The sequence below is a fragment of the Mustela nigripes genome, chromosome 11, assembly GCF_022355385.1.
Source record: "Mustela nigripes isolate SB6536 chromosome 11, MUSNIG.SB6536, whole genome shotgun sequence".
Lineage (NCBI taxonomy): Eukaryota > Metazoa > Chordata > Mammalia > Carnivora > Mustelidae > Mustela > Mustela nigripes.
The window spans coordinates 29,037,520-29,065,286 of NC_081567.1; the positions used below are offsets into that span (position 1 = coordinate 29,037,520).

The window sequence follows — 27,767 nt, forward strand, 5'->3', positions numbered from 1 at the left end:
GAGGGCTCCATAAATACGAGTTCGCATCCGTCATCGCGCTCGATCCCCGTCCTTAAGATGCGTCCTCCAGGACGTCATGCACTCCTTGTCCGGACTGAGTTCAGATTGGTTGGGCTTTGAGCAGCTAACGGTCGGAGCTGCAGACCCAGAACTGGTGGCTTAACTTGCATTACAGTTGGTTCTGTAGAGGATGTGCAGGGAGTTTGTATGCTTGCATTTTTAGGTTCTGAGAAAGGAACTGAGAAGGAAGGGAGGCCTAAAGCCAGAGAGCCCCTCGAAGATGACAGCAAGTGAGGCATGGTGGGTGGGAGCGTGGTGATGAAATCTAGAAAGGTTAGACTGGCTCATTGCCAGTGAGATCTCAGTGTAGGTGACATGCCCCAGGGAGAGGCTTTCCCTGTGCGTCCCGTTGAAATTAGCTGTTCGTTCTCCCTTCCCCTTCTAGAGCTGGTGCTCTGGCACCATTCCCTGCTCTTTTCTTGTGCACGGTCTCTCTCCCCCGTGAGGACCAAGCCCCAGGAGACCAGGGGCCTCGTCTGTCTAGGTCCAGCCATGTGTACCGTCAGCACCACGTATGGGCCCTGGCAGACAGTAGGCTCTTAGTAAATACTTCCCGAATCAATGAATGAATTGAGCACACAGACGTGAAATGACTCCAAGGAGCTTTTTGGAAATCGTCATATCTTCATGACTTCCAAAGGAAATGCCGCCGATTCAGTTAACATGCAAAATATACTAACTTGTTAAAGAGAAGAAAACAGTGTCAGAATTGTGGGGTAGTTTGTCCCTGCCACTGATGACTCGTGGCCGTCGGACCAGTCATGTGCCCTCTCTGGGCCTCCGTTTTCTCAGTGGTTACATGCAGGGGCTATAGGCTGGGTCTTCAGACTGCTCTGTCCTCAGATCCAGCGCAGGCCGAGGAGGCTCTGGTTTTCAACATTGGTCTACCATGGAAGATTCTGTTTGAAGAAAGGATGCTATCCCCAGGGGTGGGGTGGGGGTGGTTGGTTGACACCCATAGGGCTTCCATGCCCACCAGTGGCCATTCCAGTCTTGCAAAAGCATTCCTGGTTGCAGTCCTTTAGGCTATGAGGGGTAGAGACCTGAGGCCCACATAATTTAGGATTAGCAGAACCAATGGGAAGGGCCATAGGAAGGCTAATAATTTTGGTGCAAGCGATCCAGCGCCCTTTCCAAGAACATAAAAGCTCGCCTCTCTCTTCCTTCCCTCCCGCTTCCTCCCACCCCCTTGCCTCACACCTCGCTTAAGCCCACATCATGCAGCCTTTGAAATGTTAGCATCGATTTTTTTTTTCCCCCTCGTTGACTAACTCATTTCAAGATTTCATTTCTGGCACTGCCTTTCCTACCAGATAGCCAGAGCTTCCAAGCTCCAAGTTTTATAATTAAAATTCTGTCACATCCCCCGAAACGGTGCAAATTGTGCCATTACGCCTGGCATAAAAGATTTGAAAGCACTTCACCTAGTAATTTAAATATAATACTTCTGGTAGCTTTCAATTTCTGGTATTTTTAATTCTTAAAAACCTATCATTGCGCATTACTATCCGCCGTACAGCGTTGCTGGTGTGCCTCCGCGCTCCACTTTGGCCAGCTAGTTTTAAACAAACAGCTTGGCTGTGTGGCTGCTGCGGCCCACGTGGTCTTTCCTGGCCTTTGGGAATCACCAGGTCCCAGGCATAATTAGTATAAATCACAATCCTCTAGACTATGACAGGAAAATGGTATGTTTGAAGAGCAGCTTATTAAAATGACCTACTTAATTTAAGAAAAATATTGTATCCACTTGCACAATAACCTGGATGCTTTCCCTGACAGATTTCATAATATTTCTTCCCTCTCCTTTTTTTTTTTTTCTCCCCTTCCCTCTTTGTTTTTACAAGAAAAGGAAAGGGAATGGAAAGGCCCGTTCTACTTCATCCAAGGCGCAGACCCACAGTTTGGACTAATGAAGGCCTGGTCCACTGGGGACAGTGACAGTGGTGGTGACGAGTGGGGGCAGGAGATCCGTCTCACTGAGCAAGCTGTTGAGGCCATCAACAAGTTGAAGCCCAAACCCAAGTTCTTTGTTCTCTGTGGGGACCTCATCCATGCCATGCCAGGTAAGACTCGTGCTGTTGATGTCACCTTCTCGCCTTCCAGTCATGACTGCATTTGGGCAGGGGAAAGAAAAAGGATTTCTCTTAAGAGATGTTTTTGTTCAGTAATGGCCCATTCCTTCTCTCCATGGCCGCTGGAGTATCCATGGACATCAGAAAATGCACCCTCATTTTTACATTTAGATTTTGGCGAGATTAATCACAGTAATTAGGCGCAGCTACAGTTCTGATGATTTGAACTTAACTCTGAAAAGTGAAACAGACTCCCACAAGTCACCTTTATTTCTAGGGGACAAACTTGAACTTCTTTCAGATACCATATCCACAAGTGTAATGTTCTTTTATTTCTTCTCTTCTTATACTTCAGTATCACCTGTAATTGTGCTTCTTCATTTGCAAGTGACAGAAATCTAACTTAAACTGAATTATTACTATTATTTTTTTTTTTAAATTAAAGGTGCATGTTCCTTTATGGGACTGTAAAATCCAGGGGCAAAGGTGGGCTTCAGGTAGGGCTGGATCCAGAGGCTCAGAGGTTGTTACCAGGACTTGGTTTCTCTCGCTCAGCCCTGCTTTCCTCTGGGTCGACTTCCTTCTTACACAGGCTCTCTCTAGGTGGTGGTTCCTGGGAGCTCCAGGTTTACATCTTCTCACAGAAACCACAACAGAAAGAAAGTACCTTATTCTTGGTGGTCCATTCAAAGTCCCAGACTGACAGCTATCTGGCTCATGTGGCCTCTTAAAGCCAGGATGTGGGTGGGGTCTACAGCAGTGTGGTCTAAAGAGCAGGATGATTTCCCTCAAGAGACATAGAATGTAAAGATAACAGATGCCTTCTAGAACTCTCTTACATTTTTGTTTCCTCCTCTGATACCTTTTCCCCCAGGCAGGAGTAACGCCCAGTGACCACATATACGCAGGTAGAACTGTGCCGGCCCATCAGAGAGGTAGAGTAGACCAGTAGACCCCCATGGCCACCCTTAGTGGACCAGCGGTCTCTTCCTTTGGAGCAGTAGTGGGCCTGAAGACCATTGCCGAAAACACCACGGTGGCCATGCATGTTTGCTTTGGCTAACGCTGTCCTGTAAGCCTGTGCTCTGAGTCCTGGCGATTTCCAGTGCCTTTAGAAGCTGAGGCACTCTATGGTAAGCTGGGGTGCATTCATTCTTCCCCATGACTTCACTTTTCTGGCAGCCTGCCTCTCCAGAAGAATCCCAAAATGAAAACGTGAGAGTGGGAAAGGGGCTGCCCAGAATCACAGTCCCCAAGGTCCAGTGACTGTAACGAGCAGGAGGAACCCTCCGACCTGCTCTCATTCTCTGTTGATACATATTTAATGCAAAGTCCTGAATGTGGACGTGCCCATGTCATTCATTGGGTACCACTGGAGAGAACCCAGGGTGGTCATCCCTGGAGAACCTGTTCTGCTTTTGGGCTTATGCAAAAATGGCAAGGTGGGGAAGTAGGAAAATAAGGCAGTGGACAGAGACCTCCACACCTGGCACTGATGTGCTGGGTGGACTTGGACAGACCCCTTCCCTTCTCCGAGCCTTTGTTTCTGAGCCAGGAGCCCACCGATGTAGTAAGCATTCAAAACTTTGACCCCAGTGAAGAAGGGTCAGATAGCCCTGTCTCTCTGTGCAGGTGGTGCACGTTTCAGCAGCTTGGTACAGAAGCACATGTCACAGCGTGGTGCTGTTTTGTTTTGTAGCGAGGTAAAATCTTAGCTGCCTGGGAACTGGGCCATCCTTGGTGACCCTCAGCCGAGGGTTTCCTGGTGCTGGTATTATACACTGCTAAAGGCAGCACAGAATGCTCCAGTTTCTAAAGGAGTTAGAAATCATAGCAGGACTCGGAGTCTTGGTTTACCTGGTAAAGCCAAGGTAATCTGCTAGTTGACCAGGTTAATGCTGCTTCCAAATGGTCTGATCTGCTGTTATTTTGGATCTTTTGGCCCAATATGCACCGTAGCATCAGCTAGATCTCTCACTCTGGACCATCCAGTGAGCAAACTTATGCTTTTATTGGACACTTGAAGGTCAGATTCCAGTGGCTTCTTTTCTTTGACAACAGAAAGATAGGGGCACCTGGGTGGCTCAGTTGGTTAGGTGTCTGCCTTTGGCACAGGTCATGATCCCAGGGTCCTGGAATCAAGCCTCTCCTTGAGCTCCCTGCTCAGCAGGGAACCTGCTTGTCCCTCTTCCGCTCTGCCTGCTTGTGCACTCTCTCCCTCTGTCAAATAAATAGATAAAAATCTAAAAAAAAAAAAAAAGCAGAAATGTTATAGGACTCACTAAAATTATATAACATGTTTTTGTAGCTGTTTACCGACTCATTCTGAATTATGTTAATGTATTCAGTCATATTTCAAAATAAGATTTAAAATGAAAGCCCTCTATGCAGTTTCATTGCTTCTTGAATAAAAGATACTGAGCATAGTAAATGAAAAGATACGGTTTTTCTGATCAACTTTTTCCATTGGTCAGAAGACCTTGTAAATGTGAACCGGCAGTCTTTTGAACACATAATTTTATATTCAGTGTGACCCGAGCAGAATTCACATCTGTTCTGAAGAGTTGGACTGTTTGGTGGGGTTGTAACTGAGCCAGTGGAAGGACTGTAACTATTTTGAATATTGTGGTCTGAGATTAAACAGACTGTTTTAAAGCTAGTTACCATTTTTTAATATGCAATTAGTGGCTTCCTCCTCATTTAGCTCATACGCAGGGGCAGACACTAGAAAAGTAATTATTTGCTTTGACTGCTTAGCACATTGTTAATTATCAGATGCATGTATTAATAGACAAATAAAATCAGAAGCATACTTTTAATTCTACCATAAATAATATCCCGGGCCAAGTAGTTTTAAGTTCAAACTGGAGGAAAAAAAAAAAAACTTCATGAATAATGCTCTCTCTAATGGAAGTCATAATGGCACTTTTCCATTATACATATTCATCACAAAATTTGTTCATTTACAAATGCCTTCCGTGAGCCCACTGAGTGCCAGTTAAAGCCTTAGGTGCTGTGGGTATGATGGTTGGAAACGAAAGGGCGGCCCGTCCGTGGAGCTTAGAGTCTGGTAAGGGAAGCGTGAAACCATGGACGGCGAGGGGCCCTTCTGGTACCAAGCCCACCGATTTTCACTACTTCACACTGAAGCCCAGGGTGACCGGTCGGTCGCTCTGAGAGGCATTGACCCACTGGTACTGTCCCCAGGAATCTTCTGAGTCTTCAGCAGGTCACGTGAGGACTTGACAGATCGGAATGTGGTGATGCAGTCCGAGTACAAGAGTTCCTTTTACACCGTAGGATTTAGTTCGTTATGAATGTGCGCGTCTGGCCCGTTGATGAAAAATTGCCACAAGCACACAAAACAAAGAGTGCAGAACAAATTCTTCCCTGGGTATAAAGGCTCCTTGAAGAGCTCTTTGTGTGTTGACTTCCGCTTGGGCAGAATCACGGTTCTGTGATTCCGTTCAGTTCATGATTCAGCCTCCAGAAGTCCTCTGTTCCGCTAACCGAGGCAAGCCCGTGTTAGCATTATTCCAGTGGATGGTGTATGAGTACCCCACGGCTGCTGTAACAAATGACTGTGAACCTCCTGACTTAAACAGAGACTTGTTCTCCTGCAGTCCTGGAGGTTAGAAGTCTATAGTGGGTCCGTCCTTCTAGAAGTTCCAGCTTCTGGAGGCTGCCCATGTTCCTTGGGCCATGGCCTCTTCCTCCTATCCTTTTCTTTTAAAGATTTTATTTATTTATTTATTTATTTATTTGACAGAGAGGGAGACACAGCGTGAGAGGGAACACAAGCAGGGGGAACTAGAGAGGGAGAAGCAGGCTTCCCGCTGAGAGGGAGCCCGATGCAGGGCTCCATCCCAGGAACCTGGGTTCATGACGTGAGCCAAAGGCAGAGGCTTAATGACTGAGCCACCCAGGCACCCTCTTCCAGCAGCGCAGCGTCTTCTCTCTCCTCTGACCTTTGATCCATCTTCTCGTATTCTATTAAACCTACCCTCCTGCTGCTTTCTTATAAACACCCTTGCGATTATTGGCCCACGCCGATAACCCAGGATAAACTCTCCATCTCAGTATCTATAACTTTATCACATCTGCAAATTCCTCTTTTACTGTGTAAGAGAACATGGTCACTGATTTGGGGGTTGGAGTGAGGACATCTTTGGGGGGCATTTTCAGCCTGTCACAGATGGTATGGGGTGCGGTTGAAGGTGTGTATCTGCCAGGACCGGTGTTCCCAGCTCACCTACCCTGGAGAGTCCTTTGTTATTTCCCTTTTAACCGATGGTGGAAACTAGGTCAGAGCAGTTAAGTACTTTTCCTGGCTTGTAAGTGGTGGAGTCAGGATCTTACTGATCCTGCTGTTTTCACACCTCACGAACACCTCACACCCTACTCTAAGGGCTGGCCCCAGAGCAACCGTCAAGCGCCTGTTGATCTGATGACACAGAATCAGCATTTTAATGAGATCCCCAGGTAAATGAATGGACGATCAAATCTGAGAAGCTCTTGCTAGAGAATAATGTGCCAGGCCCTCTGTTTTTTGTGTTAGGTACACTTTTTGTATGTACACTAGTAGTTTGTGGACATTTCCTTCAACTCTTAATAACAATGGTGTTTAACAAGGAAACTATTACTCCTTTAGACTTACCATGCTCCACTGTCAAAGGGAAATGTTTTTATGGCTTTTATTTTGTTTTCTTTTTTTTTTTATTTTTAAGATTTTATCTATTCATTTGAGGCAGTGGGGAGAGAGTTTGAGAGAGAGAGAGCACGAGCGGCTGGCAGAGGCAGAGGGAGAAGCAGAGTTTCCGTCAACTTGGGAGCCCAATGTGGGGCTCAGTCCCAGGACATGAAGACCATGACCCAAGCTGGAGGTAGACGCTTAACCATCTGAGCCACCCAGGTGCCCCTTAGTTTGCTTTCCAAACAAGAGTTTGAACAACGAGAGTGGAGTGACCTGTGCCATGCAGGGTCAAAACAGAACTTGTCCAGAATATTCAGGAAAACAATCACACATGCATGCTTTTATGTGGAATGGTCAAGAGAGGCAGAACAGGTTGCTTTGACTTGGGTCATGTCCATGTCCATCCCTTATCTGCTATTCCAAAATCCAGAAAGCTCTGAAAGCTAAGGGTTTTTTCAAGTTTGAAAACTAACTCAGTTGGCGGCAGAGCTGACCTGAACGGACACAATTTATAATCTCCCTTTATTCCTGCTTAGAATATTCATCTGTTTCGCTAGTGAGGTACTACTGTGTTCCAAAATGGGATGTCACCTGAGACCCAGCTCCGGGTGTCATTTAACAGGTGCCCCGTGCCCAATACTGCTCTTTCCAAATTTACAAACCTCCCAGTTTCCAAGGAGGCCTGGCCTCTGGGATTTGGGATAAGAACATATGGATCTGCAGTACTGATACTTTTGGATTTATGGATGAAGAAGCCCTTTATCACTAGAAGCAGAAGGCTTTCTCCTCCTTCCTGTGTAACTTTCTCTCGAGATAACATATGCACACCATTGCATAGGAACCACATTTTAGTTTCACTGTTAAAAATGATCCCAGCCAGGGCGCCTGGGTGGCTCAGTGGGTTAAAGCCTCTGCCTTCTGCTCAGGTCGTGATTCCAGAGTCCTGGGATTGAGCCCCGCATCAGGCTCTCTGCTCAGCGGGGAGCCTGCTTCCCTTCCTCTCTCTCTGCCTACTTGTGATCCCTGTCTGTCAAATAAATAAATAAAATAAAAAAAAAATGACCCCAGCCATCTTGTATTTGAATTTTGGGGCACCGTTGTTGTTGGGATCAAAGGGACTGAGTATGACCGTGGACTTAAATTCAGAAATGACTCTTTGACAAATTGAAGGAGAGGGTCTGTACACCATGACGATGTCAGCTGCAGGTAAGTGTGGCATCGTCCACTAAGAAAAGTCTTAACTTGCAGCAGAAAAGGGCCAGGTGTCTGCAGATAGGTCTGTCAAGGTCTGGAAAGTGAAGGAATCAGCAGAGTGGTGGTTAGGGATCGGGGGATGCTAGGGGACCATACAGTAGAATTACTAGTAAATGGGGATGGTGGCTTTTTGAAAAACCCGATTTCGTCTAGTTTGGTAGCACTTTCCCTTAAATGAGATGTTAATGGCTGGGCCAGGGGCCACATAGGAGTTGCCATGACCAAATGACCATGGAGACGCCGTCCCCACTTGGAGATTTCTCATTCTAGGATGAAGGGATGGAACTGGGAAATGAAGCCAGATGGAGCAAAGTTGGAGGGTTTTGGTGCGCCGGGCTTCAGGCAAAGAGTAAGTCAGGTGTCCTTGCAGCGTTCACGTCATCCAGGAGGGTTGGTGTTCGTTTTTCCCCAGCTGGGTAGGCGCCAAACACAGGAACAGAATTCTGGTACAAGACAGACTATGATAAGCAAAGCCTCGGAGGCATTGAAAGACAAAGCCAGGATTAAGGCTCGGGCCAGGAAACCGCCTTATCTCATCCCTGCAACCTCGACAAGTTCACCTTCCTTGGAGCTTAATTCAAGTTCCTGCCGGGCAGTGGGGGCTGGGCTTGGATCCGTGGGTCTTTTCATCCCTCGAGCGACGGCTGTTGGGCCGGGGCAAGGTGTTCGCTGAAGGCGGGTCAGATGGATCGCTCCCGTGTTTCCCATGATGCACAGCAAGTGGCCACAGGAGGCACCGGCACACATTTCTGGATTCAGTGAACAACAGTCAGTTCATTTCTTTACCAGCGCTCTACTGAGTAGCTTAGTTTGTGCCAGACCATGTTCTGGGCGCTTGTGCTACCTCTGTGGTTAAAACAGACAAAAGTCCTTGCTTGACCTAGAAAAAAGAAACAGGGACACGTGGAAACGTGACATTCTTTTTTGTGTGTGTGTTTGTGTCAGTCTCATCTTTTGTGGTAGTCAGTGGGTAGGGATGGATTTTATTATTATTATTAGATTTATTATTATTAGCTTATTATTATTATTAGATTTTTAAATTACATAATATGTCAATATGTTTCCTTTGTAAAGATTTAGAAGAATAAACTGTGCGAACTTGCCCAAGTCTCCCTTAGGGTCAGTCCATCTGTGAGCGCCCGCGTCTTACGTAAATGTCATTATTCTGTGTTCTGGGCCTTACTTTTTCCCCTTCCATGGACCTAGAAAATCCTTTTATGTTTATCCAGGGAGGTTTCTGCCAGGCTTTTAAATAAGTGCATTGCATTCCGTGGGTTAGATATCGTAATTGGTTAATCACACCCTCCCCCCCCAGCCAAAAGGAGGAGTAGGAATCTCCTCAGGTTGGAGCTAATGTAAACTGCTGTTATCAGACTTTCTTCCGTGCACCAGTCAGTTTTTCTCGAAGTCAGAGGCGTTGTCTGGGTTTGGGATCTGCTCCAGTCAGTTTGCTGTGTGGTTCCCCAGAGGACATCTCTCAGGGATCGGCTTCCACATTCCCTCCTTTGTGCCACCAGCGTCTCAGTCCCTATCATACACGCGTAAGTGTCTGCACTGCCCACTGCACTGTAGCTACTCAGAAGGTATCCATTGAACAGAAACCCTCTTGTCCCTATCACAGTAGGGTTAGTTGTTGTTGGTTTTTTTTTTTTTTAAAGGCTCAGTTAATGTGTGTTCATTTCCTCACCTGTGTGATTCGTTAGCCTTGAGTTTTTAATATTAAGTGCTTACTCCAGGCTTCAAGAAATGCCGAGATTTGAAGACGCTTTACCATACAGCTTAACGTAAAAGGGGTGATGTGAGTGCTAGGAAGTGACATGCCTGGGTGCCTGGGTGCCGGTATCACCGGGCCTTGGGGATGGGCGGGGGCTTCCAGCCGGCTGCGTGTGGCTGTGCGCCGGGCGGTGGTGACCCGCAGCAATCAGCTGGGCCCCACGGCTCCTAGATCCTTCACATCCATTAGAAGCCTGTTAAGGCTTCCAGGCAATCAGCAACAATACCTTCCTTCTGCGGTGGCTGATTGAAAGTGGTTTGAACTAATTTACCTAATATTACTAATTAGGGAGCTTGGAGCATTACTTGAAAAGTTGTTTCTGATTGTGTGTGTGATCATCCCCGCCATAACCCCCCCAAACCCCCCAGCACTTGCTGCGGCTGTGCTTGCTGCCGGCTGTGTCAGCTGATTGTCCCCACTCAAGGCGTCTTAACCTGTTCTGTGCCGTGTTGGCAGACCACCTCTGGACCACCTCTCAGTAATGTTTTTAAACACCTAAAATAAAAGGCATAGGATTTCAGAGGAAACCAAGCATGTTGAAATTCACTTATCAAAATACCTTTCAATTATTTGATAGAGTAAAATACATACTTCTTTGTTGATGTGTTATACAACCCAGTGTCCCAACAGGGCTAATCACTACTGTAATTTCAAAGTGGTACTGAGCTTAAACGGTTTTTCACGAGGGATCGCTCACAACTGTAACAGGATATGAAAAGTCCTTGTGGTTTCTGTTGGTGACACCGTCGTCACAAGAGGCTTAATAATACCCCTGTGATTTTCCGCTTAATAGGAGGAGGAAATGCTCAGTGACAGAGGTGAGCGAAATTGTAGGGTTTCCCCGTGTCGGCTCACAGGCTCACAGGCTCATGGGCCCCAGAGGAAGAGCCCTTTTCCGTGCACAGGTATGGAGGTACTCTTGTTTGCCCTTCGGAGCTGTCCGGTCCTAGTCGACCTGTGGGTATTACCATTGACCAAAGAGTTTATACGTTTAATTAGAGGCTAAAAGGCTGGTTAATTGTGGCTAGGAAAATGTGAATGTTTGATTATTTAGTGAAAAGAAATGGCTGGAGCTGAATAACAAGAGCCAGCAAACAATTGCCTCTTTATTAAGGGGGGAAAAATAAAGAAAGAAACCAACCCTTCGGTAGTCTTTGTCTCTGGTTTCCAGTGTTTGGAACAAAAAGTAAAAATTGAGAGCCTTGTCATATTGGTTCATTTGTTCCATAAGCGTTTGAGGAGACTTAAACAGAATCACACAATTAAAAAAAAAAAAAGTAAGAAATGACCAATCAGGACCAAAGAAAATCTAAGTTCATTGACTGAGTAATGCCCTGAGGGAGGGGCAGAAACAAATAAGCCGAGTCCAGGACCTCTGTGGTGATCCGATGGTAGATTAGCCAGAGAGATAAAAAAGAAAGTTGTCAGAGAAACAAAACCAAACCTATCTCTGAGAGGGGCACAGCTTTCTTCTAGAATGCCTTGGATTTGAAAGAAAAATTTTTTGAGGATTTCTTTCTGGGGCGCTAAGTAATATCATGTCCGACAGGGGTACGTCTGGGCCCTAACCCTGAGAGTGAGGCCTGGGAATAGGCTTTGTCCAGGCGGTGAGCCCCGTCAAACTGGGCGAGAGCCGGTATGTTTGCCTGGGTGCCTTGGGGAGCAGAGTGGGGAGAAGGTCTGTAGCTTTCATCAGATCCTTCGAGGGCTCCGTGACGCAAGGGTAAGGAACCTAGGACTTGCATGCTTCTGCCTTCGACTTCCGCCTGAGGACACGTTCTCTCCTGATCCGCCGAGGTCATAGACGCCATTAGGCCAAGAACCTGTGGCGGTCTGCTCTGGGGCCCTCCTCTGCCCTCTGCCTCATGCTGGGGGCTTTCTGGGATGGTGGAGGGATGCTACAGAAGCGGGCAGAATTCCCTGGCAGACTGGTATCGTAGAGGCCAAACCAGTGTCTTTCTAGTTTGTGTTTTGCTGATTGGAATATTTATCTTTCCTTTCATTGTTTTTTGCTCTGAACACTCATTTCCTGGAATTGGGACATTTCACCTCTCGGATGGGCCTATTTTCTGCCACTAAATGAAATACTAAAAAGGAGCATGATCCCAGAGGCGTTCCATTATCAGGTGATTGGTCAAGTGATGAGAACGTGAGATGCAAAAAAATAACAAAAGCCTGGAAACGTGGCACGTTTAAGTGCCAGGCTGCTGAGGGGGCACCTGTTCTGTAACCCTCAGAATTTAGAAACTCACCTGCATGGTTGGAATTCTAGATTGTTGAACATTTATATTCAGCACTAGTTCCTGAATAGCTTATTGGAAAACCATGGTAAGTTCTTTTCAACGCATATTATTTGGGTTGTATAAAATATTTACTCTTCCTTCCTTCCTTTATGTGTTATTTGGGTGAAATACTGCTGCTATAATCCATAAATATTCTTGGGAAGAAATTTTGTATTGATCAGAAAGGTAGCAACCTCAGAAATTTTCACGTAGATAATATACCTTCCTTCATCTTTTTTTTTTTTTTCTTTTCCAAAACACCATAAGGCATATTCCATATTGTACCAAAGCCGCCAGTTACGTCAAACATTTTATTAATTATATCCCATGTTGGCTTATGGTACGTATTCAGCAGTGAATTGCAGTAAGTGGAAACAGCCAGTGTAATAAGCTGTAGCTGTTAGATGCAAAATTAAATGAATTTTGTCTAATAACATGTATAATTTAAAAAGCGGTAGAACCTGATTAAGCTTGATCTGTTGGCAATATGACGCCGGTTCCCTACATGAGTAATGCCTAGGCTTGCAAAGTTTTAGATCAATGAATTGACGCACCTCAATTAATTAGGGAAAGATAATGGAAAGGATTTGAGATGGAAAGGATTATGGCTCTATAAATTCTTTGGCACTAGATGAAACTAAATGCTTTTAATTGACGGAATAAATCATTTTCTTAAGCCCCACGCAAGGCTGCCTCTGCCACGGAGTCCCCAGTTCTGGGACATCCCAGAGCAGCGTCCACCTGCTCGCCGGGTCTGTGCCAGCCTTGACCGTTGGCTATCAGAAGTCTGGTCTGACAGTAGTTCATTTACTCATGTGTCTGATCAGTCCCGGCAGCGAGCACGGAGGCCCCCGTTTGTGCACGGTGCCTTAGCAAGGGGCAGGCTCAGTGCCCGGCCTCAGGAGGCATCCAGGCCTGTCGAGGAGAAAGGCTGTACTTGGTGGTCTTAGGGAGGGAGGTGGTTCGGCCCGCAGCCCTGGTCTGGCGTGCTGGCTTATGGCGGCCTTCGCGGAGCTGCAGTGGCCCTCGGTGACCCGCTGTGCGCGTGGTTTCCCCAAGCAGATCCCACCCAGCAGGGTCAGAAGGTATAGCAGAAAAAGTCTGCCCTCCTGCCACCACAGATGGCCTTCTCCTCAGAGAACACTAGTCAGTAGTTTTTCACGAAAATGAGAGAACATCGTCAGGCTTATGTACGCTTGCACACATAGCATTTTGTAAAACAGAAGGGGAGCCAGAAAGACACAGCGTTTATGTGTGTCATTTTTGTTGTCTTTAGTGGCAGCACATAGGGGCTCCTATCCTGGTGTTTAATGCACGAGATACCAGAGTGCGCACCGTCGGTCATCTGTCCCCAGCTGGGGGACATTCTGTTGTGTCCCCCGTTCCGTCACGACCCGTACTTAGGGCCCCAGTGGGACCCCGCGCTTTGGTGCATGTGCGGTTAGGGATGTGGCTGTGAAGTCAGGGGCCGAAACGCAAGCCCCACATCCCTTGTGCACCCGCTGAGTGACCTCCGGTGGGTCCCCTCTCTGCGTGGCCGAATTTCCTAATGTGTAAAGTGCAGGTAATTATGGTACTTCTCCGGAAACTTTCAGAAGTGTGTAGGATGCTGTCTGGAATTTGGTACCGTACAGTAGCCACAATGACTTCTAGTAGTTGGGTTTTTTAAATGAGAGCTTTTTGTTGAGATGAAATCCGTATACATTCCTTCCGTGTAACTGTATTCAATCCGAGTCGTTCCGTATGACTGAGCCACTAGAAGTGGACAGATCGGTGGTTTCATGACCTTCACAGAGCTGTGCAGCTGTCACCACTGTCTATCTCAGAGCGTTTTTGTCACCCCCTGGAGAAGCTTTGTACCCAGTAGCAGTCATTTCCTGGTTCCCTCCAACCCCTCCTCACGCCCAGCCCTGCACAGCCACCAGCGCACCTTGTGTCTCTCTGGGTTTGTGTGTTCTGGACCTTTCCTCTGAATGGCGGCTGTCACTGAGCATCGTGCTTCCAAGGTTCCCTCACATCATAGCAGGTGTCCGTGCCGTGTTCCTTTTCATGGCCGAGTAATATTCCATGGCGTGTCTCTACCACATTTTATTGATCTGCTTGTTGTTGTTTATCTGTGAGGTAAATTCCTAGAAGTAGATTGTTGAACCAAATGGTGATACTCAGAAAAGCGGAAATTGGGCCTTTGTCTTAATAATATGGTACAAACTAGTCCATTTTGGTATTTTTTATCCTGTTACTGAATGGTAACCCTGGCGGCCCCAAAAGATCAAATTTACTGTCGTCTGTGTCTGAGCCTCACCCCGCCTCCCAGAAAAGTAAAAATAAAAGAGAGGGTGTTTGTAATGTGGAAATGAAAGTCCAGGGCACTCAGTGCAAGGGAGGGCGTGGAGAGTGGCCCGACTCTGTGCCTCAGGTCAACCCCAGTTCGCCGTCTGAAATGGATGAGAATCAGTCTGTTTATTATAAGACTCTAACTCTTCTCCACAGTTTTCTTTAAGGAAATTTTTGTCTGGACACGAAACCCAAACTTTTAGAAATTAATAGCAAGTTCACTAAGTTGAGTTGAGTTGAGTTGCTGGTGTCTGTAACTTTCTTTTCTTGTCCTTTTTTTTTTTTAAAGTAATTACTTCAAAAGTGGTCTGTCCTGACTCATTCCATATCATTAGGTCAACCGAAGTGACCACAGAATTTGGGAAGAGCTTGTTATGGGAAACAATCGTGCTCATAGGAGTAGAGAGCCACCACGGTGACTGTGTTACTATGAGATCATGGTGGTGGTCTCCCTTCTTCCCGATGACCAAACGGTCAGGTCTGACAGCCTTCCCAGCACTGCGCAGCTGGTATGGGATACTGTGGCCAACCCCTATTCTCAAACTCAGAGGGCACGCTCCTTTCACTGGACCCTCACTGGGCACCGACGTCCTAGAGTCAGCCCTTCTAGCTGCCATCCTCCGGTGGGCCAAGGCTGCATAAAGACTTGGGGAAAAGGGCGAAGGCAGGTGGGGGACAGGGGTTCTCGACTTGAGTTTGGTAACAGCTCAGTTTGGGATCTAAACCTACAAAATATGGAACGATCTGTCTCTGTGTCCACATAAGGGCGAGGCCGTGCGGGTGTGTGCGGGCAGAGACAGGTGTGGTCTAGTTGCAATTTAGGCCGTCCCGCCAGCCCCTGGCCACATTAACACTGTCAGCTTTAGGTTAATAGGATGATATTGTCGTGGGAATTGCTTTTCTTTGTTTAATAGACCAGGGCAGCGGTACTCAAAGATGTCACATTTTAAAATTTCACTTATCAGTAAATTAAAAATGGTCTCCAGAGTCTGTAACCCAGGGACCTCCAGACCGTTGGCACAAGCTGTGGGAGATGTGGAGATGTGCAGCGATTCCGAACAGAAGACGGCTTCCTTATTATTCCCAGTGACGGGGCCTGCTGACAGCCTGCCCCAGGACCATTGGGCCCCCAGCAGCAGAAAAAAAACTAAAACGACCACATCATTAGAGCAGCCCCTAGACTCCCCAGAGGTGAATGCAACTGTCTTCTTCCAAATCTTAGCATCACTGTGTTAAACTCTCTTCTGAGACAGGTAAAGGTTCTTCTGCCTGTGAAGGGCACACGTAACAATCGGTTATTTAGAAAAGACAGAACCAGATGTTTTCAGGGGATGTTTGTGCTTGGCCTCCCAGTGCCTTGGAGGGAGGCAGAAAACATCTGCTGTGACGGAAGCCAGAGGCCCAGAAGGCCTAATGCTCTTTCCAGCTTCCCTTGCAGCAAGGACTCGGGCATGTGACCCGGTGTCAGCCACTCAGTGTCACCCAAAGTGGATTTTGAATCTTCAGCTGTAGACACAGAAGACCCAGGGCCTGTCCTGGTGCGGGGTTGACAGCTACACCCACTTTCCAGAGGCAGCACTAGGCAGGGTCCTCATGTTACTAGCATCCAGCGTGACTGTGGGCAATGTCACTAGGCAGGCGGGGACCAGGGGGCGGGGTGCACCCAGTGTTTGTCCCTGGAAGCATTTTTGCACGTGATTTAAGCTGCTTCTACCCTCTTAGCCTTGAAACCTGGTTCTCCAGCTTTCTTTGATTCAGAGCTACCTGGTACCCTTTAGTAAATTGCTTCTTTGCTTAAAGGAGCCAGAATCACTTGTTTGTGACAAAGAGCCTGACCGGTGGAAGCTTGCGCATCACCCCTTTTCTGTGCTTCCCAATTACTCACTTGCTCCCAGGCCAGATTTCACTCTGTGCTTCTGCCTGCGTGTCTGCCTGGTGGGTGCCCTCGCACCTCACTTCCATCATGGGAAAACCGAACTCGCTCTCCTAAGGGCTTCCTTTCCATTTGGTGGTATCTCCTTGTTCCTTCAGTCACAAGGATGTGAACTTTTTGGATTCATTCTCGAGCCATCTTTCCTCCCCGCCCAGCCCCCCACCCAGTGTGGCCCTTTCTCCCCAAAGCCTGGCCTGACCTCTGTTGTATCCGCCCCGGGTGCCCATTCCAGGACTTATGCAACTCCCTGGTGGAATTCTCTACCAACAGTCTGGCCGAGGGGTCAGCTTGCCCCTTCCACGGGCCGCCTGGTCCACCGCTGCCGGGTCACATGCTCAGCCCGTCACGTGCTCAGCCCGTCACCCGCACGGTGTACCTGTTAACAAACGGCCTCCATCCTGCGCCGCTCCGAGCAGCCCATCCTGCGGTGTGACTTTGCCGCTCTTCCCCTTGGGAGGCGGCGTGTGTTTCTCGTGTTCTCCACCTCTGCTGGCAGAGGGCAGTCTAATGGTGGAGGCCACAGCAGCCATCCTCCTGGCCTGGGTCCCAGCCCCCGCTGCCTCATGTCATGGCCCCGTGACCTTGGGCCGCCTCTGGAAAATGAAGCTGATCATGGTACCTGCTTCCAGGGACTTGCTGTGGGGAAGGGGCAAGGTAAAGAGCCTGGAAGGGCTGGCACGAAGCACACATTGGATACGTGGTGGCCGAGCCTCCTCCGTCCGTCTTGTCGCTGGTCTCGTTGTCCGTGCCCGCCCTTGTCATCGGCACGTCGGACCTTGCAGCTCTAGTTCTGCTCCCGCTCCGGTCTTCTTGAAGACTTCTCTGGAAGTACCAGTTTCTAGTGGTTCCTTCTAACTAAACCTGGTGCTCTGCCTGTTTCACGAATGCGCGGAGCCCAGCCTGTCACCGGCTGCGCTCGTCCGACCCACGTGGTCCAGTGAAGACTCTGGATCTTGGAGTCGGGGGACATGACTAATTAACCTGTGACTTTGGTCTGGTTACTTCATGTCTGTAAGCCTCAGACTCTGGACAGCTGTGGGAAATAATAAAAGTGGAAAGCAAGAGCTGTATCAGGAGTGGCCGAGGTAATGCCGGGGGGACATTTCACACGATCTCTGGCACCTGAGGTGCCCTCAGTAGGGGTCCCACCTGCTACGGTGTGGCTGCTCATAGCCCCTCCCAGCGTGGGAGCCTCTGGAGTTCTCTGCCAGTTCTCTGTTTGCACCCCAGCACCCACCACGGTATTGGACACACTGTAGGTGCTCAGAGCTTAGATGCTTTTTGGAGACAGATTAACCTGAGTCTAAAACTTGAGTCCCTTAGGAGCTGTTTGTGGGTGAGTCCCTAGACCTTCCTAAGAATCTGCTTCCCTACCCGGAAGCCGAGGGTGGGGATGTCTCTGTCCTGGGGTTGTCTGGAGGATTGAACGAGGTCATCAATTACAGGGCCTGTGAAGGACCTTGCTGGTGGCAGTGATGGAGTGATGTCCTTGCTGGTTTTCCCTTTGTCCTCACTTGACACCATGCTGGACCGAGGGGCGAGCTCCTCCTCCACCTTTCGTTGCCATGTATTTTGCTCTGTTTTAGAGCAGGCCTAGCTGTCTACCAAATTTATTTGAAAACATGGTATTTTTAGCCAAATGCTCTGACATACCACCATTTCCTGTAAATAATTACACAGTGTTTTAATCTGGTATCGTTTGAGAGCATGCTCAGGAGACCTTTTATCCTTTCTTAGCACGTTGCCATTGGGCTTGGGTTTGGTAGATGATCTGGAAGGAATGAAGCCCGTCATGTATACAAAGTGTTACTCGCTCACAGGACCTCTGCTTCTAAGACCCCCGTGTGGAATGTTAATGTCTCGGGCCTGGGGTTCTGTCTATGAAAGAGCCAATGCTCAAAGGGAGACCAGTCAAGGCATTCAGTTTTGTGGGTTTTATTTGGAAGCGTCTGAAGGCCCTTCCATACAGGTCAGGTAGACACCCCCTTTAGGCAGCCTGTGTCTCATGGGGCCCTTTGCACCTGCTAATGTTTGTAGCTAGACTTTGGAGTTCTGTGTTATCCCAGATCAGGGCGGCTGCCCAGCCTGCTTTGCCTGGGACTGCCCTGGTTACACCACTAACACGTTTCATGTCCTGGGAAACCCCTGAGTTCTGGGCAGACCGAGAGGGTTGGCTACCCTCAGCGTGCTGTCATACAGTCTTTCTATCCCCAGCCTGTTTGTGAACATAAACACTTTTTAGGGCAGTGTAACGAAAGACAATAGATGTGAAACATGGAAAATTGTTGATAAGTGCATTTCATATAAATGCTTACAACCCACCAGAAACGTATCTGGGGAGAGTGCTGTAGTCAAGGTCTACAGCTTTGGTCTCGAGGGTTAAAGTTGTACCCTGAACTTAAGCTAAGCACCCTTTCATTGCTTACTTTTGTCCGATTTATTATTTTGCTGCCAGGCTTTCCTGGTATTACTCAGGAGAACCACCTGCTGCTGCTAAATACATACGCCCCCGTGACTCCTTCTCCTAGAGCAGTTTGTGGATCACCTTGTTCTGTCGCAGACCACCCCCTCGCTTGCGGTGACCGCCCTTGTGACTTCCTGCCCGGGGGCTCTTGTTCAGAACCACAGCTGTCTGTGGACGCGGCGCGTCCAGCCTCCTGTCCCATGGACACAGCATCATACCCATCTCAGAGGCTCTGCTGCCGAACCAACATCCGCTTCTTTGAGGCACCCTGCAGAGCCTGCAATGCAATTTAAATATGTCACTTAACCTGGATTGTATGTCACACCACCCCAAACATATCTCCCAGATTCGCTGAGTGTGTCTAGCTGTTGTCCTATGACAAGGCAGCAGAGAATGAATTCATGTTGTTATACGGATAGGAGCCTTCTCGAACGTACTGATGTCTGTCGTAAGAATGATCTAATATCCGAGCCTGTGGTTGCATGAAAAGATAGATTGAAATGCTCGCAGGAGGGTCACCCTGAGAGAGTTCCAGCGGTTAACCCACGAGGGTCCTAGAAATGATGCACTTCCTTTGTCCAGAGACACCCCTCAGGAGGATTTCACCCCATTGTTTGCTGTCTCCCACCTCAGAGAGGGAAGTCTGTCCCTTGCCCTGCAGCTTCGTGGGCACAGGACTTTGATCGTGAGTCTCAGCCCCCTCCCCCACAGTTCCTGCTGTATGTTAACATTTGCTCTGATCTGGTCTAAGGTCCAGGAAAAGCTGGTGTTCTCCCCGTCGGCCTCTTCCTCCCAGGAGTAGAGAAGGTCCTGTGCAAATTAGATTTTTAAAAAATAGACTGTGTGCGGCAGAGAATCCTGGAGGTCTCTACAGTTTCTCCCTTTGTAGGCGAGGAATCCGCGTGCGTGTGCGCTCACCCCCTCGGTTTAACCAGGTGCCTGTGGATCTGGTTGAGAAATTGTGTGGCCCCTCTCGCCCCCGCAGTGTATCGAGAACAGTGGCTGTTAGTGTGGTGGGAGGAGGAATGGCCCTGGTGTGTGCGTGTGTGCCCATGTGCGTGCACAGCGGACCCAAAACCAACAAGCAGCTGCTTGTGAAAGTGGCCTTAAATGATGAGGTTTGGGTTTGGCGTGAAAACGTCCCGTCAGAATGATCGAGGGACAATGCAAGTCTTAAAACCCATCTTTACTAGTTCATTTGTCCTCCTCCAGAGACTGCAGACCTCACGTGGGTGGGTTCAGAGACTGCAGGGCCCCTGGGTATGGCTCTTCCTTACCGAGATGCTCTCTGAGGACCAGATACCTCTCGGTCTCCAGCCTGACAAACCTGCCACCCAGGAAATAGCCAGAGCTGGAACTGACAGGCCACCAAGGGGGAAAGCCAGAAAGGACCCCAGGGAGGTTGCACACGTTATAGGGGAACGAACTTGATGAACTTTACAGTGACCCAGAGCCTCGTTCAAAGTGTCCGTTTTGGTCCGTCCTTGTCCAGTATCTTTATGTCCGTGCAGGAGCAACAGCTGCTCTTCCTCTTTTCCTGGGTCGGTCCCCGAATAGGGTTAGACTTCCAGGGGACCAGGCTCTGCAGGAGTAGCACGGGTGGGTGGGGGGCTCCCACTGGGAATGTGGTCCAGGGAATAGGAAGGAAGCAGAGTTCTTGTGAAAAATTGGAAGCGTGTTCAAATCGCCCCGTAGAGCAGGGGAGGGGGCTTCTGGAGGAAAGGGGGGTTTATGAGGATCTTGAAGAAAGGCAGTTCTCTTGTAAGAAACAGAGATCTACTCAAGGGTGGGAAAAAAAAGTGTGTCGGGGGGTGATCAGGAGGATTTCGGCGAATAGGAGGGCAGGAGTGCGCTGAGAGCCAAGCAGAGGGAGCCGCGTGGGTGCAGAGCCGGGAAAGGCCGCAGCCACTGACTTGCCCTTTCCTGGGTCCCCATGGCATTCTCCCCGTCCTTCTTCCCATGTCTGGAGACCAGCTTTCTCGATCTGGGCACACATACAGGATCATCCCCGCCCGGCTTTCATGTAGTCTCCTAGCTCCTCTCCTGAGTGAGATGCGTAGATAATAAACGGTCTGATTTCCAGGATTTCCAGCGCCCAGAAGAGAGCATGTGATTGGCTCAGGTGGGATCGGGTGTCTCCTGAGACCATCAGCCATTGCCAGTGGCGGGGGGTCACACTGTACAAACGTGACTGCCGGTCTCATCCGACTCCGTGTGTGCGAGTGGGGGCAGGAATCTTCTAGATGCATCTCTCCCAGAGGGGAATGGAGGGTCTTCTGGATGCAAGCAACAGAATTGGACTAATTGAAAAGATTAGAGGTGGTTCAAGGATTGAAGGAGAAGCTGAAAAACAGGCATCTGGAGAGGAGAGGGCCCTGAGTGGCCCCGGGGGCCGGGCAGGCAGAGGTTACCGCCAGATCAACCCCCAGCACCGCTGTCCAGGCGCATCCGCCGCTGCCAGGCTTCATCCTCCTGTCACTCCACTCAGGAGTCGGTGCCGGGGTCGAGGGGGAGTCGGAGCGGCCCAGTTGATGCCCACTCCCACGCCTCTGAGAGGAAGAGCACGTCGTCCCGAATGGCCGTCCCGGGGGGTCTGTGAACAGCTACTCAAGTTGGTTCTGTGAATCGCGGGGCGGCGCAGTTGTCAGAAGGAGAGACGGGATGCAGGGCAGGTGGCGTCGACAGATGCCGCCGCAGAGAGGCCCGTTCTGAAACAAGACGCAGGCGTAGGACAGCCCCGAGCTAGGGGGCTCGCGAAGACCTGCTTGGCTGGGTCGGACGGGATGGGGAGAGGGTGCACGGACATCGCCCACTTTTCCCAGGCAGTAACACACCTCTGCCTTCTGGAACCCATTTCCCCGCCACCCAGAGTGAGGGCAAGGAATCCGGCCGCTCAGGGAAGACACTGGAAGCCATGGCTGTGTCCGGCTGGTCTGCAGGTTCACTCTGCCATAGTCCTGCTTGCTCCCTTCATTCTCCCCGGCCCTCCGAGCTCACCCTGTGCCAAGCACCAGCGCTACAGTGGCTGCCGGCCCTGGGCCCTTGTGCACCCGTGGGGTGAGGAGCAGCAATCCTTCTGGTCCGACTTGGGGTTGGTGGTAAGCATCGAGGGGGCGGGAAGAACCCTGAACAAAACAGAAATAAAAGCTGTCCTATAGAGAGAGTTTTCAGGAGGTAACTCTCAGCACATCCAAATGATTTCCTTTGTTGGATTCCTAACCCTTGTGGAGTTTTTGAAAGCGCTGCATTTGTGATGTGTGTGTTCGTCTGCTCAGGCTGCCGTACCAGATGGCCCCAGACAGGCAGCTATAACCCCACGCAGTTCCTTCTCATGGGAAGTCCCATATCAAGGTCCCGGCAAAATCTGGTGTCTGCTGAGGGGCCCTTCCCGGTTTGCAGGCTGCTCCTCGCGGTATGCTCGCACAGAGGGCGGTGAGAGAGGAAGTAAGCTGGCCTGCAAATCTCAAGGGCGAGAGAGGTTGGAGTTGATAGTGCTGCCCCAGTAGAGAGAGACAGACAGACACATACATGTAATTTCCATACCATTGCATACACTTTCTCTCTGTTTATTCATTGGTTTGCCTGCCAGGATAGCCCTCGAGTAACCGATTTTTAGAGTTTAATAAATGTGATTGACTTGAAACCGACCAAACGGATCCATTCCCACCCACGGGAAGACCGCTGTGGTTGACCAGAAGGCAGTCAGGGAGAGTCACGCGAGGGCTGTCAGGGCTGAGCAAAGCTTTGCCGTGCGTGCATGTGGTAGAGAACCAGCAGCTGTGAGTCACCCAGCACGGCAGGCCCTTCCCAGCAGAGCAGCGAGCAGCTCAGGGTGCACGTCTGTGTTACAAACCAGCATCAGGTAGGCCTTCCAAGACCTACAGGGCGCTTCTCACCAAAAATCCAGTTCCAACCCGTGACCTTCTGCTAGTAGGGTTTCACTTAAAGAGAGAGCCTCTTCATAATAGCCCTTTCCCTGTGCTCTCCCGTTGCGTTTTGATTTCATGAACCAGAGCCGCTTTATTAGGAGAGACTTTTATCTCCAAGACAGAGCCGCTGAATGGGCACTGCTTGGACCTTGGACGCTGGCACTCCTGTCTCGGGCTTGCGGACTCTGGGAGGCCTCCTCTTTGTTTCTGACTCCAAACTCTTCGTTGAGTTGCTTCAAAAGACATTTCTCATTATCCCCGAGTCTTTAACTCTTCCTGAGGATTAGGTATTGGGCTCTACATTTTTAATGTTTTCCATGTTCCAGCCTTAAAAAAAAAAAAACCCACAAAAAACTGAAAAGCATAAAGAATGCCAGAAATAGTCCAAAGATGAATATAAGGCATGTACATGCGTCTGCCAGCCAGCTTCTGAAGGAAAACGTGAGCACTGCGCTTGAAGCCGCCTGCGTGCCACTTTTGTTAGGGATTAAGGGCCTGTGACACAAAATCCCAAGTAAGCGTGGCACACTCCGTCTCCGGCGACGAGAAGTTTGGGGCTGAGCATTCCAGGGACCCAGGCTTCTCTAGCTCTGTGCTCCTCCGTCGTCAGGGGACAGCCCTTGTCCCTGGTTGCATAGCTCTCCCGTCGGACATCCGGGAAGGAGGGAGGCCAGTGCAGCAGGGCTCTTCAAGAAGGGTCTCCTAACGACGTCCACTTCAGAGGCTGGGCTTGCCCTGGGAATTATGGTGGTGCAGGAGCCGTTAGGAAGGAAGGAGAGAAGGGTAATGAGGCGGGCAGCTGGCAGCTTCTGCCCTTGAGGGAAACACTGGCCTGAGTTGGGAGCGTTTTAAAATGGGGTCTCTGGGTGAGCCTGGGTGGCTCAGTGGGTTAAAGCCTCTGCCTTTGGCTCAGGTCCTGGGATCGAGCCCCGCATCCGGCTCTCTGCTCAGCAAGGAGCCTGCTTCCTCGTCTCTCTCTGCTTGCCTCTCTGCTGACTTGTGCTCTCTGTCAAATAAATAAATAAAATCTTTTTAAAAATAAATAAATAAATAAATAAAAATAAAATGGGGTCTCTGGGGCACCTGGTGGCTCAGTAGGTTAAGCCTATGCCTTCAGCTTAGGTCATGATCTCAGGGTCCTGGGATCAAGCCCCACCTCAGGATCTCTGCTTGGCAGGGAGCCTGCTTTCCCCTCCCCCCCGCCCCCCGCCTGCCTCCCTGCCTATTTGTGATCTCTGTCTTTCAAATAAATGAAAATCTTAAAAAAAAAATAATATATTAAAAAAAACGGGTCTCTTCGTGTTTTTACTGTATGCATATGACCCCCCCGCCTGGAAGACCTAGGCTTATTTTAAAACTTGATGTCGATGTAGATGGGAGCATGACCTGTGTGTGGCGTTGAGCCGTGCGTGGGAGGCCTCTGCATTGACAGGAAGCACGCTGGCCTGTTTCTGTCCACTGTGAGCGCGCGTTCCCGTGGGCGAGCATGGCCCAGCTTACTGACCGTCCCCCGCTGTGCTCTCGGTGGACAGGTCAACAGGTCGACAGGGGTTTTGGTCACTGCGTTTCCTCTCTCCCCTTCCGTTAGCCAGAAGGGTGATTTTCCTCCTCCTTTGCATTTCGGGTTATTTTGGGTTGGACGTCAGACCTAGTGGATTTTACCTTGTTGGATGCTGGATATTTCTGTCTTCCTATTAATATTTTTGAGCCGTTCTGGGGCACAGCTGTTTGGAACAGTTCAGCCTTTTCCGTCTTGCTCTTAAGTTGATGGGCAGGGCCCGCCGGGCCGAGTTTGGTTTGGGGCTCATTTGTCCCCACCACTGATGCAAACCCCTTCGAGTATTTTTCCTGATGGCCCCCGAATTATGAGGTTTTCCCCCTCCGGCTGGTGGGGATGGCAGTCGTTCCCGGCCTTGTGTGGACACTGAGGACTGTTCCCTCTGCGAGTCTCGGGGGTTTCCCTCCTTGGCCTGAGATGGCTCCTTACCTGCGCCGATCTGTTCTCACTGACCGCTCCGAGGGGGACCCTGGAGTTCTCTGTCAAAGCAGCTCTGCCCTTGCTCATTCTCTGCCCTCAAACTCTCGGACCCAGTGCCCGGACTCTTAGCCCGGAGACCACGGCTCTCTGCCCGGTCTGCTCCGCCTGCGGCACCGCCTGGAGACTGTGCCCGCGGCGTCTGGGCTGTGGTACAGCCCCAGCCTCACTTGCTCAGACCACCCCCCCCACCCCCAACCTCGCGTGCTCACCGGCGGCTGTGGCCTCCAGGTTGGTGAACTGAGCACCAGAGCTTTGTGGGGTTTTCCAGTGTTTCACTCATTCCAGGCAGGAGGGTCAGTCCCGGGTGTGTTCCTCCTCCTCGCCTGGAAGCAGAAGTAGGTCCCCGTGTGCGCGTTAATTTCCTCTTTGTAATTGCTGGAGAGGTGAGGCGTCTTTTCGGATCACGTGGATTTCTTCTTCCCTGAATTGTCTGTTCTTGTCTGCCTGGTTTTTTCCATTGAGATTATATATATATATATATGTATGTATCTTTTTCTTAGTAACTTGGAACAGCCCTGTATGTGTTTCACAGATTAATCTTTTGTCAGCATATATCGGTTGTTGCTGTCTTTTCCTAGATTAAATTATCTTTTCATTTAAAAGATGATGCTATTTTTGATGGACCAAAGTTTTAAGCATTAGTATAGTCCAGTTTTGTCAGTTTCCTGTACAGTCAGTGCATCCTTTTGTTTTAAAAAATCATTTTTTACCCTCAAGTCATTAAGATATTCTACTATATTTTCTTCTAAAAGCTTAATAAGGTCCTTGTGTTTTGGACTGTAATTTATTTGGAACTGATTTTAGTGTGTGGTGGGGTAGGGATCCAGTTTTATCTTATGGTTTTCTCGTTGTGAGCGCCACTTGTCCCAGCCCCCTGTAGTGGTTCGTCTGTCTCTGCAGACGAGAGTTGGGGCCGGGGACGTGCCCACAGGAAGGCCTGGCCACATGCCAGGCTGGCATCCAGGAACCAGCATTTCGGAGGGGGGCGCGTCCCAGAACTGAGCAGGTCCTCCCTGTGCCTTGACTGTGTAGATCACATGGCTTACACTTCTGTTCTGAGTCTGGAATGCTTTATGTGCCCAGCAGAGGCTTGACACGGGGTCTCTAAGGTGTTTTCTTGATAGACAACATGTCACACATGTCGTCACAGCTCACTGCCGACGGCGTTAAGCATGTCCTCTGTGCCTGCCCCGGGAGAGGTCTCTGGGAAGCTGGTGGCTGATACCCTGTGCCCTTGGCCCTTCTGCTGCTTTGCCCTTCTGTTCCTCTGCTGTGATAAAGACCCAGCCGTAAGCACGACTGTGTGTAGAGTTCCGTCCTGTGAGCCCTCCTTAGAGTCATCAGACCTGGGAGCGGTCTTGGGGACTTCTCAGGACTAGATACTGGGCAGTGTTCGTAACCACTCTTGGACATTAGTTTTTTCATCGAAGCCCCTAAGCTCCCTTCCCTTTTGGGTGGTTCATACAATTCCTGGCACGTACACTGTGCCACTCAATAAATGGTAATTAATAACCCTAAGAAAGGAGCAGGTAAAGTCTATGGTAGCTTGGAGGAAGGTGTTAAATATTCAGCAGTAAATCTTTCAAGCAGGTATATTTTATATTTTTGCAATTAGTGACATAAATTACGACTCCCGACCGTAAATAGATACGGGGAAAAAGTTTTTTTTTTTTTTAATCATCTTGGAATATTTATAATTCTTCTAATATTTTCAGTAAACAATTTTCTACCTCCTTCATTCATTTCTGAGAATTTAAAATCCCAAGGTCATTTAGCATGCCTGGCATTCCCACCGTTGTGCGGTGCTATGGCCTGAATGTTTGCATCTCCTGAAGAATTCCTGTTTTGAAGTCCTAGCTCCCAATGGGATGGTTTTAGGACGTGATTGGATCCCATTTGGGAGGTGAGTGGGATTCGTGCTTGATAAAAGGGACCCCCCCCCAGAGTTCCCCGGCCCCTCTTACCACCACGCGAGGACACAGTGAGAAGTCGGCCAGCTGCAACCCGGAGGAGGGCCTCACCAGAACCTGGCCATGCCAGCACCCCGATCTTGAACTTCCAGCCCCCCGAACTGTGAGAAAGAAGTTTCTGTTGTGTCTAAGTCACCCACAGCTCTGTGACACTGTGTTAGAGCAGCCCACAGTGAGACGGGTCGCCGTGTGATTTCTAACACAGCACGCCAACTCTTCAACGGAGTTGCTCTCATTCATACCGCTCCTTTAGGGAGCGGTTCGTTACCGGTGAATCGCTGACATCACAGGTGATTCCATGCTTCATAATGTTTTGAAAGACCTGTCTACGGTAATTTAAAATACTTTTTCTCCAAATATTATCATTTCTATTTCTCTATTCATGTGTTTCTAAGAATGTCTCTATTTTGTTGTGTCTTTAAGTTCTGTTGACTTAAGTTGACCTAGACACAAGGTAAGTGCACACAGAATGATTGGCCACATGCTCTAGAGGTTGTGAGCTGCCACACAGTTAATTGTGAATCTTCCCCTAAAACTAGAACACTTGTCCAATTTGTCTGTTCAGTGTCTTTGTCCCTTAGAAATCCATGTGTGAGACCAGCTTTTCCACAGTGGGTTTTTCTAGTGGCTTCTGTCAGAAGGGTCCGACTAACTTTTCTCCCCTCTTGAAGGGAAGCAGATTTCAAAGACTGCTGTAAATTGAGTGTAATTTTTTTTAAAAAGATTTTACTTATGTATTTGATAGACAGAGATCACAAGTAGGCAGAGAGGCAGGCAGAAAGAGAGGGGGAAGCAGGCTCCCCACTGAGCAGAGAGCCCGATGCGGGACTCGATCCCAGGACCCCGAGATCACGACCTGAGCCGAAGGCAGAGGCTTTAACCCACTGAGCCACCAGGCGCCATTGAGCATAACGTCTTGAACCATACCCGCAGGGAGTGGAGATCCCTTCATCGCTCATGATGA

General features: G+C 49.2%; 1 protein-coding gene across 4 annotated transcripts in view; it reads left to right on the top strand.

Moving 5' to 3' along the window:
* The window catches only part of CPPED1 (calcineurin like phosphoesterase domain containing 1), a 99,633-nt gene that overhangs the window by 17,128 nt on the left and 54,738 nt on the right, over window positions 1-27,767 (top strand). For 2 of the 4 annotated variants that reach the window (XM_059415296.1, XM_059415291.1), the window contains exon 2: window positions 1,905-2,123. The exons of 1 other annotated variant lie outside the window; for it this stretch is intronic. In XM_059415296.1, the coding sequence (XP_059271279.1) occupies window positions 1,905-2,123 (219 nt within the window). The remainder of the gene's footprint in view (window positions 1-1,904; window positions 2,124-27,767) is intronic. One more of the 4 variants, XM_059415292.1, reaches the window with a different exon arrangement.